The sequence below is a fragment of the Genypterus blacodes genome, unplaced genomic scaffold (genome assembly GCF_046128005.1).
Source record: "Genypterus blacodes isolate CSIRO-AG114 ecotype Tasmania unplaced genomic scaffold, CSIRO-AGI_Gbla_v1 ptg000054l_1, whole genome shotgun sequence".
Lineage (NCBI taxonomy): Eukaryota > Metazoa > Chordata > Actinopteri > Ophidiiformes > Ophidiidae > Genypterus > Genypterus blacodes.
The window spans coordinates 3,026,192-3,038,422 of NW_027466866.1; the positions used below are offsets into that span (position 1 = coordinate 3,026,192).

The 12,231-nt window shown below is 44.3% G+C and overlaps 1 protein-coding gene across 1 annotated transcript in view; it reads right to left on the reverse strand.

Annotated features, from left to right (window-relative positions):
- The window catches only part of hmcn1 (hemicentin 1), a 58,945-nt gene extending 49,386 nt beyond the window's left edge, over positions 1-9,559 (reverse strand). Inside the window, exon 1 of the mRNA XM_076151310.1 lies at positions 8,962-9,559. Within this exon, the coding sequence (XP_076007425.1) occupies positions 8,962-9,223 (262 nt within the window). The 5' untranslated portion in view covers positions 9,224-9,559. The remainder of the gene's footprint in view (positions 1-8,961) is intronic.
- Positions 9,560-12,231: the final 2,672 nt, after the last annotated feature.

The following is a 12,231-nucleotide window of genomic DNA, read 5'->3' on the forward strand; positions in this document are numbered from 1 at the left end:
ATAAATAACAAACTCAAACTCTCTCTCTGTCATCTGCCGTTACTGTCACTCTTCTCTTTTAGTCTCCACTGACAGCGTTGTTGATTTAGTGACGTGTTCTTCCTCTTGGTGATAAGTTGTTTGTACTTTGAGTGGCATTGACACCTGCCTCAGTTTGTGTGTGTGTGTGTGTGTCACTGTGTATCCAACAGTCGCAACCAGCTGCTGTTGTACAGGGAGAGACAGGGTAGGGGAGAGGAATCATGAATGTATGGCCCAAATATCACATTATCTTATAGAAATAATGTGAATTCCTCATCTGACCTTTTTTGCAAATTTCATTACTTGGCTTTCATTTATTAGATTGGTTTCATTTCATCTAATTTACGAGACAGCTGTGAGCCTCTAACATCTGAGGGGATAATTGGATCATTAAACTAATGATTTTAGATGCAAAATATGTTAATGTTGTTCATCCAGACCACATGTTTTCCATTGTCACTTAGTGGAATTAACATTAAAATAAAAAAATGCACAAAAAGCAAGCGGTTGATGACTTCAGCCTTGTGTTGCGAACGTTTTGATGCCCAGTTTACATCTGTTGTGAAGAAGCGGTGAGGTCATAGGCATCATCACAACAATGGACCAGGCAGTGCAGAGCTCCTCTCAGGGATCCAGATGTTGGCAAAGAAATGCCTTCAGTTTCATTCTCACCACAAGCTCGACAGCAGCCAGTGCGATGTTCGATGGAGAAAAACATAAAAGGTTTTTTTTTGGGCAGAGCGGGTTGTAATCTATCTGTGTGGTTGGGTCACCGCACAGACTCTGTGTCTGAACGCTCGCCGCAAAACACCAGATCACAGCCAAATATGAGGAATATGAGGGAAGGAGGGCAAAGGCGAGGCTGCGAGCGAGCAGAGCGTTAAAACCGTCTCGATGTGTTTGTACGTGCTGTCACAAGTAACAGATCTAATGCATGACACGTTCAAGCTGTCTGATGGCTGAATAGGATAAGCCTAGAGTCCAGAACCTCAGAGGCGCCGCCCTCATCTTACGTTTTGCCAGAAGTTCAAAGATCTGGTATTTCTCTCATGAATGAATTTTCCTGTTTGGAGAAGCAGCAGCGCATTCCTGAGCAGGACTGAACTCAAATCAGAGGCTTCACACTGTGACACAAGCAGACGGACTGCAGCTGCAACCAAACACGCAAAATAAACACATTAATGACCTGACTTGGGATGTTTTTAGTGAAAGAAATGTTAAAGTTAACAGTAAAGTGGTGTTACTTATCATTATTTTGATGATCAATGTATTCTATGTATTCATTCTATGAATTACGGGCCAGTCTATAAAACACAATCAGTGATAAATGTGTGTCAGAGGAATGCATGTCACTGATTGATGGTGAAGTTTCTAGGCCAAGCTTCCCTTAAAGTTCACTTCAACACAAAAACACACAAATCACAGTCAAACGACCTTTTGACCACCAGGGCCGCAGCCAGGGTTCGGAAAATACTGAGACCTCCGGGAAGGTCTGGGGGGTTAAAGGGGTTAATTTTGCTTTAGAAATTGAAGGTTATTTACTGCATATCTGGTTGACTTAGAGGCTGTGCGCAGCTTACAAAACCAACCGCGTTCCAGGTGATCGGTGTTACACAACGCCTCCCTTTTACCCAGCATGCATCACAATCGAGGCAGGTGAGACAGGTGCTCTTTAGAATGGAGGAGTGATGATAGGGAGGGGATAATGAAGACAAAGCCCCGGCCTACACAGAGATCATGGTTGTGATAAGTGCTTAAATGTCTCTCGCTGCAAGGCTGAAAAAACAGAGATGTGCCTCGTCTGACATTTCCACTGACGGATTTCATTGCAGAAACAAAGGCAAAGCTCCAGTTTGATTCTAGCGCTCACTTTTAGAAGGAAATCATCTTAAATCTGCCCTTTTAAATGCAGAAATTGGTAGAATTTGCCAACAAATGGCATCAAAAAGCTCAATATCACAACAGAAAAATTAGACAGTACACACTTTTTTCCCTTAATAACACTAGCGACTGATGTAATCCCTGAGCGCTCTGATTGGTTGGTTGGTAATCCCTGAGTGAGACTAGTTGGTGTTTTCTGTTTAGGTTGCTTCTTTTGTTTTACTGAGGAAACTCTAACTGTGCTGCAGACAAAGGAACCTCAGATGCAGCAGATCAGCACTGTCGACCGACCACACACACACACAAACAGACACACACACACACACAGATGCATGCATAGAAGACTAAATAAGAAGGTGATGGTCGGCCAGTGCAGCATCACACCATCACGCATTGGGATTTTCTGAACATAGTGATTCATGAAAACATTGGCATACTTGGATCTAAAGCGTCCGTCCTTTAGCTTTCCCCAACACATCCCCCTCAGGGCCCAGGGGGCAGAGGGCACCGACAGCTCGACCTTCAACCCCGCAGTGTGTAACTCAGAGTCCCTCAACACTTGTGTGGCTCAAACACATATGCTACAGTTAAAAACCATACAGGCCTTGGTGCCAATCAAACCCTTAGGATGCCCTGTTGTTTCATTCCCTCGTTTAGTCTTTTTCTGCCTCCCTAGTGCATGTTTTCCTCCTCTCCTCTGGTCTAGACGCTAGAAGTCAACAGTTTTGCAGTTTTACAGCCTGTCAGGAAATGTTTCAGCAGTATGCAACAAAAAAACAGGTTTCTCTCAAGAAGCGTGAGAGGAGTGAGGAGTGAGAGATGAGAGGGTTAGAACACCCACAAGAGGAGACCAAAGGGAGAAAAGTGCTGCTGCCTTGCTCACTGGTACGCGGTCTCATCTAACCATGGAGCAATTTTGACCAGGAATAGTAGGACAGTGAGTGACAGAACTGACGATTCTTTATAAGTCTGAATATGAGAAATAAATTGATAAAGTCATAAAAATAAAGAGATCATCAGAGTTTTTGACACGACAGCTGAACGTGAGATATTGCAAAAGATTTCCAGACACAAATAGTTGTCTGTGGTGAGTAATGGGATGAATCCACTGTGTCTGTGTTTACGCTCTATGTAGGCAGACACCGTACATGTTTCGGCACACACCAGCCCCTTTTCTTAAACCTTACATGTGTTTTGACTAAAACATACATGAACATCTTACAAAGTAAAGAAAAAAAAAAGCATTCCTCTGAAAGGAGGCCAAAGCGAGCACCACGTCATACATAGCCATGGGAATGTGCGTGGTACTTTGGCACAGGATCAATATGGAGGTACGTCTAATGTGTTCCAAATGAGTCCTGCAGATTCCAAAAGTATGATGAAAAACTATGAAATCAAATGAATCTGTGCTTCAAAGTCCTCTAGGAACACATTTTCTCCCACAGTAATGTCTAGACATCAATCTGTAGACCTTAAATAGACTATAAAATGTTGATTTGAGGAAAGCCCTTATGGAGTGCCGAACTGTAAAAAACTTAAGTTCCTGCTTATTATTGTAGGTAATAAAACACATAACATGCTGACTGGCAAATACTGACACACACACTGTATGTCTGTAGTTAATATAGCAATGAGCAGCTGGAAACTCATGGATTCCAGGGCAGTGACCCAAAAGGTTATTATAGGGACGTTAAAATGGGTCACCGCAATATTCATTAATGTATTTGAAGTTTCTGACAGTATTATGAAGCCCAAGCCTCTGAACTACCCTACTGCTACTGCTACTGCGAGTACAAGTACTACTTCTAAGGTTTGAAGTCTTCTCCTCGCCATTGGCAGCTCTTATGAAAATCACCTGAGTTGCCTCAGGGGCTTCAGCTCTCAGGAGTAAATGGACTTGGAGTGACACACAACTTGTGGTGTGGACACATGGTTGTAGTTAGGGACAGGTCAGGTAAACATGTCTACCCAAGAAGGGGAAAAAACATGTTATGGGGACACAAAATTGACGTTCCACCAAGACAAAGAGGGTAGCAGTCAGACCATTGTTCATGTTGTATTTACCCCGACAGCCTACTTCCTGCTCTGTTTCTCCACTCATTTTACCTACTGGTGTCCATCCCAAGTTCAGGCCAGTGATGCTTCAGCACAAAAGCCAAGTAAGAGCCAAAGTGTAAAGAGTTCTGTAATTACAAAAATGATGATAAGAGCCAAGATAGCACAGCCAAAGAGCACCAAAGGTCACAGCCATGGCGCCTGAACTCCCAGGACCTCAGGACGAGCCTTGGAATTCAAGAGAGGCTTCAAAACAAACCCGAAGCCTACAGGGAAACATGGTTGGGAGCACAAGGTAATAGAAACATTTGATGAATTGCTCTAGAAACGGATGCTTATTCCATATGGATCCATGTCAACCTATGCATCCATACGTCAGTAATCTAAACTTTGTAAAGGCTAGTGACAGCGTTTTGACAAGAATTAGCTCAGGGATTACTGAACACTTTAACATAAATGCTGAGCCACTGAAGCAACATGAAAACTGCCCTCAGGTATGTGCAGCCATCCAAGATGAAAGCCAGGGGGAACAGCCCCCGAGCACCAGCTACAAAGCTAAATGGAGTTGAAAACGGTTGCTCTAAGCACGCCCGAGGGCACTTCAGAAGCTGCATGTACACTCCTAAAAATTAAAGGCCATTTTAATATTCCAGGTCAGCGCTAATAGAACATGAAACACACAGACAGACATTGTAGTCTGCCACACTCCACACTCTTCCTCTAATTCTCCAGAGTACTTCATCTCTTCCTTTTGGCATTCCTGCCTAATAGCATCATTATTGACTGTGTCCAACTTAAACGCAGGCTCCTTGTAATCTCACACGGGTGGGTCGGTTCAGCCGAAGAAGCGCAGCTCTAAAAAGTAGAAAGAAAACAAAGGGAAAAGGGGAGGATGGCAAAGAACGACCAGCACCAACAAAGGGAGATGAGTGTCTTTGATCATGTGGAGGGGGTAGAAGCTATCCCGTCATCTCCGCTCATCGCTCCACACCCACAGCTTTGGTCCATCTCCTTCTAACTACAGATAACTGGCAGGCAAAGGGGGTAACGAGGAAGCCTGTCAACCCAGTGGAACCAATCTATAAAGCACATAGTTGACTCAAGCGGTAGAACGGATTTGTTTCAGAGAACGTCAAAGCCTTGAGTGCAACATTCTTGACGTGATCTTGCAGGTATTACTCAGTCATTCTATGGTATAGAGAGCAATGACTAGCCAAAACTTTGATCCTGGCTCTACATTCGTCACAACACAGTAAGACGTCAACTGTCAATGTGGGGACCAAGCAAATACTAGCAAGTACACATACCAGCTAGATCTCCCATCTATCCTGGCTTGAAACCATTGTACTAATGTTACTCTTAGGAGCTGTGATAACTTTGCAGTTTCAGTTGTTTCAACCGTGCCTAAGAAAGTACAAACAGCTGTGCTATGTTTTGGCTTCTTGGTTGGGTTTCAATCGTGTTTTAACAGAACAATGCTGTACCTTTTGGTTCTATGCGTGACTGCTGCTGTCGGTCTGAACACAAGCTCCAATTTTCCAGTCCCAGAGAAACCTTTCTGATCTGGATCTTGAATGCCATGAGTGATGGTCTATGAGAGGGGGAAGTGACAAAAACAAGTCCTCCACCCAGTCTCTTTTGTTTTAATTTGTTTCTATACAAAATAGTGTACATACTTGAACATTGGAAGCGCCACTTTGTTTGAGTCCATACTGCCAAAGTCACAGTGACTTCTTGTGCTTAAAGTTTCATAACTTTAAGTTCTAGTTCTTTCATAACTATAAGTATCTCCTCCCAGGTGAGAGATCTTATAATGGACCTAGCCTGTAGGGTGGTAGTGGTGGAATGCAAACCGACGTCACCAACAGATTGTTGTACATAATTTGAGGGGTTTAGACATTTGGGGATTTCTGAGGTCACAGTTTGAGCTTGGCTTGTATCTTTCCTTTCGTTGTGCTCTTCCCCATCCTCGCTTCCTCTCCTACTGACCAAAGACACTTTGGCCTCTCCAACCTCAACCACAACCAATTAAACCCAAAGACACAAGTACATACAAGACAAACACACACAAACACACACACACACACTCTCTCACAGCTAGGAAGCATTTACAAGTGCCATCGTGTGTGTGTTTGTGTGTGTAAGGTTAGTAGAAGCCAAAGTAAATTCTGAGTGGACATTGGAAACAATTGCGAATGTATACACACACACACACACACACACACTCCTGATTCCGTGTCAACTTCCACATGAGAGCGCTTTCCTCACGAATTATGGCATGGTGCAGGTAATCAGAACACTTCAATGTGACGTTATGACACTTTCCTGGGATGAAGGACGCCATTTCCTGGCTTGGGAATGGAAGCAGCAGCGTGGACTCAAATTGATTTTGATGTGACCTTCCGTGATTTGAGTCTATTCGTGTTACAACTGTTGACTTGTACTGGCAGAACTTTCAGGAGGAACACTTTGACTAAGACAGATTCCTCGATGAAAGATCTCTGTCATTGTTCCCTGGTTTGTTGTTTTTGCGTTCGCAGCTATTATTAGAACGGCCTGAGGGACGGCGGCGTTTTACACTGGATCTTCTCATTAAGTGAAAGTCATTTTCAATATTACCAGCTAATCGAAAAGGCGAGCCTCAGTTCAACCTTCCTTTGACGGTGTTATTGTACCGAGTGGAGTGGGGTCAGACTGTAGTGCTAAACACACAAACCCCTGTGCCTGGCTGAAAGGACTTGTGAAGTATCCTCTTGCTTTCTTTCTTTCTCTCCCTGCAGGATGGAGGAAAGAGGGGGGGGGGGGGGGGCTTCCTGACTGATCTTCCCACACAAGCCTGACCCCAATATCCAGCCGGCCTCCTGACACTCGCCACACACACACACACGCACGCACGCACACAGACGAGCAGACACAGAAACCAACTCACAAAGACCTACACACACACACACACACACACACACATGCTACGATGTTTACTGTGTCAGATTGCAGTGTAAATAAAGAGGGAGCGCTTGGCTGTCATTTAAAAGCAAGCCAAATCAAACAGGAGGGCCTGCGTTATCGCTCTCAGCCGGGGCGGAAAGCAGGGAAAGTGGACCGGCATCAAACTGGAAGAAGCGCTAAATAAAACCCCCCTAGAAAAACAAAGGCGAGTCTCTGCGAGGGTCCGGGTTTAAGGGGCGAAAAAAAAAAAGAGGGAGCAAGGGGGAGCAAGAGGGGCAGGACAACATTTGTGGAAGTGTTCAGCTACCCCTTTTTTGCTCGCAGTGTGCTGTGCTAATCATTCCTCTATTCCCCGGGGGGGGGTTTCGGAGAACACATTCTGACATCCTCGTAAACATTTAAAGGAGCAAGTGAACGCCACTCGGTTGTGAGAGAGGGCCAAACACAAAGACGTGAAGCCAAAACGTTGAGGCTCTCAATCAAGCCACCGCAGCCTGTGTTTACCGAAAAGGAGCAAATCCTGTAATTACCACATGGCAAAGGTAGCATTTGCAAAGGATTACACTTTTAGAGGGGATACAGACTATAATCATGGTATTATTTCACTACTCAAGCCAAAGATGCAGCACATGACGGGTCTTTTATCAGCTGCTAATGATCTGAGGTTGACTTTCTCTCCAGGGGCCACACAGTAATGGCCTCAGCGTTTCTTACACTCGGGCGTATGTCTCTCTTTAATTATGATTTCCACGTACAGAGCTGAAGGCCGGAGCTACCTCAGAAGAAATTGTGCTTTATCAGAATTCCTGTCCTGGTGAAATTTAGCAGACGAGAGGCAAACATCTGGAATAGGGATCTGCTCAGTGCACTTCTGCTATCCATCTCTTTGTCTCTCTCTCTCTTTCTCTTTCAGATCTCTCGCATTGGGTTTTGAGTCTTAAAGCTGTCAAGTTTATTCAGGTTAAGATTCCAAAATTCAAGCATGATGAAGTGAAAGCCTATAGCTGCTGTATTATAGAAGCATTACAGTGACATCATTGACATCTGTGGTGCCATAAAACACCACAGAAACACTTTATGTGCCTACGGAAAAGATTTTATGGACGTCTTGAGAGGTTTGGTTGTTTGCTATAATGAAAAGCTGGGCACAGAAGAATGCCACTTCCTTCAATTCTCTCTCTCTCTCTCTCTCTCGCCCCTAAACTACTACTTTAATATGATCTTAATGGTGATGTGTTTCTAGCTCCTGCAGCAGACACACACACACACACACACACACACACACACACACACACACACACACACACTCAGAGTCACTTCCAAGCTGTTGTTGATGGAGAGTTTTCCACCTGTGGATACCTTCTGGCCTGGAGGTTTGCCTTTAGAACCAGACTCCACTCTCTCTCTCTCTCTCTCTCTCTCTCTCTCTCTCTGCCATTTAATAACACACATCCATCTGGAAAAATACACCCAGCAAAACAATAAGAAGCTGGCAGACATTTGCTGATATTTCCGGGGCTGTGAGGGTAAACAAGACTGTTATTACCTGAAGAATGAAAGAAATACTGCAGGTCACCAGTCACATCATAACTGGGATGACACACACACACACACACACACACACACACTACCTAGAAGTCCCCATTGTTCTATGCCTCCACCCTACAGCTACCGTAATTGTTCCAAATAACCCGGTGATATAGTTTAGCAGCATTAGTTGTAGGGTATGAGAGAGCACCGGAGAGTGTGATGATAACCATCAAGCTGCGTTTCCATCCACTAACCCGAGCGGAATGCTAATGATAGTGACCGCCAGGCTGAACATCTGTGCGCGGAGACAAAGTCCCCCAGAGACCCTCGGAATGGAGGTGTGAGGGACATTAGGCATTCAAAGGGCGGATTGTGAGCAAACTATCACATTTCTCACTTTTCTGTGTGCTTTTGTTTTCAAAGCGACTCAAACTGATTTCAAAGGTGCAAAATACTGCAAACACTTTACGCAACAGCAAAGAAAAGAGGAATGTTGTTTACTAAGGTGTCATATGTTGGCAGCGTTACCTGGGTCGTGGAAGGGGACCAGGGCGAAGTTATAGAGGGGTCTCTTCGGTCTGCTCAGGGACGTTTCCAGGATCTTGGATGCGCCCTCGATGACCTGGACCAGGTCGTCGTACATGGAGCCGGTCACATCAAAGACGAACGCCAGGGTGGACGCGCCCTCCGGGATCTCCTCCCCGGAGGCCCCGGGCCCCGCGTCCTGCCCGCTACCGGGGGAGAGCGCCGCGGACAGCGCCAGAGAGAGCCACACAAAGCGGGCACCCATCTCAGATCCCTGCAGGCTCCTTCTCCAATAAAGTTCTCGGGTATCTTGAGCTCGGCAGTCGGGAGCTCAGGGGGAATCTCGGTATGAAGGCAGAGACATCGGGCTCTGGAAAATGGACAGAAACTATAGAGGGCTCAGCATCAGAAGAATTAGAAGAAGAAGAAGAAGAAGTCTCCTTTTGGTGCTTCTGCGCTTTCAAGTTCGCAGCTTCTCGCCTCTTCTCCTCGGGCTCTCTGAAGCGCTCGCAGCTCAGCACCTCTGTGTGTGTGTGTGTGTGTGTGTGTGTGTGTGTGTGTGCAGTGAAGGATCTGCAGAGTCAGGAGCTCCTGGTGCAGCTCTGTCATACAAAGACCACCTCTCAGCTGGGCACAGAGCCTCCAAGACGCTAACTAGCCCATGCAGAGCAGTAGGGCTCTGATTGGACGAGATGTTTTGTGGGGACTTAGAGGAACCCCGTGTGTAAACACCAAACTGTGATCACACCGCAGCTCCACACGCGGTCTTTACTGAGCGACACACATCCTATAAAACCTATTATCAATATTGACCATCACCGAAAACACGAATGTGCTTGTATTTACTTGTTAGAAGTCTTTAAGTTGTACTTTTAACAGTTTTGTTGAGAAAGACTTGTGCATAATTGCTTACATGCATCTTTAGAAAGGACAAATAATGCTTAACGAGCTGCTTTTGTTGCATTTAAAGTGGAAGTTCTGAACCGCCAAACTTCTATAGCAGAAGAAGAGAGCAACCAGAAGGCAGCTCGCAGTCACCTGGATATCTATATTGCCATCTAGAGGCCATAAGATGTCACTGCACTTTGCACGTTTGTTGTGAAAATGTCCCAGTTTTGTGTTTGTTCGTGTTTGTTTCCATTGAGAAAGTTTTAATTTCTTGTCTGGGGGGAAAAGCAACCGCAGGCTCGTTAAGCTGCCTTGGTGTGATAAACTTATTTTATTAATTAAACTTCTTAAAGATGAAAATGTAAAATTCTATCAACAAGAAAACAAAAAATGATCAGTCAAAAAAGTAAACAAAACACAAATGAGGAGGCAAAAAAGGTCAGAAATACATTAAAATGTAAAGTTTAATACAATATATGCTCTAAAATAAGCTTGTGGCTCTGTACGAAGCAACAATATTCTGTATTGTTTCAGCTAAAATTGTTCATCCGCTGCATCTTTAGTCCAATAGAACCTAGTAATTTCCCCAATTTTTCAGGAATCCTGGTCTGAATCAAAACCGGACACTTATTGTTTCAGCATTCCATGATGTCATTCCTGTAGAGCCGAGTGAAAGGATTCCCATAGAAGTGATTCCTGTAAGAGAAGAGAAGAGAATCATTCACTGATTATGAATAAACAACAACTTCCTGAGTACTGTTGGAGTTTGGAAACACCTCAACTCATTTGACCTACAATTACTTCACAGTCTCCACTTAATTGTTGCATATCCTGTTACTTCCATGTCAAATGAGGTGATGGGATTGTTGTTTTCAAAAAATACTTGGCGTACGTGCTGAGAGCAGGAGTGCACAGCTTGCAGCTTGCATATAGTGGCACTAGAGGGAACTGTTCCACCACTGCTGCTTCATTGTAATGGCTCACAAAACACAAAAGTAGTGCATTCAGGTCAGGAATAGATTGAAATAATATGAGTTTTTACAGTTTTCAGTATGGAAGATGATATGAGCAAAAAAAGATAGAGAATGTTGAAGAGATATCAACTTAATAAACTGTGAGAACTGTAATCTTCAAGGGATCAAGTGTTGGCTGTCCACGTCTGTACTTGGAGGTGTGGATGTAAACACCACATGGAAACATTCAAATAAGAGCCCAAACCTCACAAACCAACATGCAATCAAATGATGAAGGAAGGGAGCAGGAGATGACGAGGAGGAAGAGGAATTTTGCATGCTAAACAAATAGGGACACTAAAGCTTTTGTGTAAATTCACCGTGGTAAACTGAGCATGCACGCAGCGATTACGCAACAAACACATTTGTCTTACGCCAGGGGAAATAAGAGAAGTGGCAGATAACCTATTTCAACAAGCTCATACAGGAACACAATGAAGAGATCGTTAACACACATCCGGACCAATCCTCACACCAATCTAATGTCAATGTTGTGTTTGGCGTATGTGGTGGATGGAATACGAGTGCGAGGAGCCGTAAGATGATTGTCTCTGTATCATACACAACATGTGTCCTTTCAAATGTGTCCATTTGAAAGGACACATTTGCAGCTCCTAAACAGGATGATGAAGTTAATCTGTTTATCTGGTTGCATCACTCATCTCAATTACGTGCTGAACCCAGTTATTAATGTACCTCACTAGGTGTGTTTTCACCTCTTACTCATAGAGCTTTGTGTGCCAGTTTGTCCACTCTGACTCAACATACAGGTGCACACTAAACAGGGTGATTCAGATGTCTCCTTTGTCATGTCATAGGGGTGACTTATTAAATATGTGCCACTCCAGCACATTCAGAAGGAGACGTGCCTCTCATTCACAGCTCAATCACTGTCTCTCATCATGAAACCATGTGAAACTGGAGGCCAGCTCATCTGCTTTGACAGTCAGAGCACAAACTTTCCCATCGCTCATTAGAAAGATGATAATGCCAGAAACAGGTGTGTATGGAAAACACGACATCAACATTTCAGGTTTTTCCTCTACAGAGAGTGGGCGCGGGGGAGGGGAGTACAATGCCTTGCAACCGGTTGGTACATGACAGATGTGGTGTGTTTGTGCCTTGGCAGGAACACACACACATTTAAGGGAACCGATACAAAGGGTTACCAAACCTGTCCAAACCAAACCACCCGGTCATCCCAAAAGTATAATTGCATAACTTCCTTTTCCATTGCATAACTGCCCTCAACTTCCAAGAGCTTCACTTTCACTAGAACACTTTATTACAGACCACAGTAAACTAATGATTGTGTTCCTTTTACTGTACATATGAATCCACTGCTGCTGAAACATTTCTTCAGTAACTGACA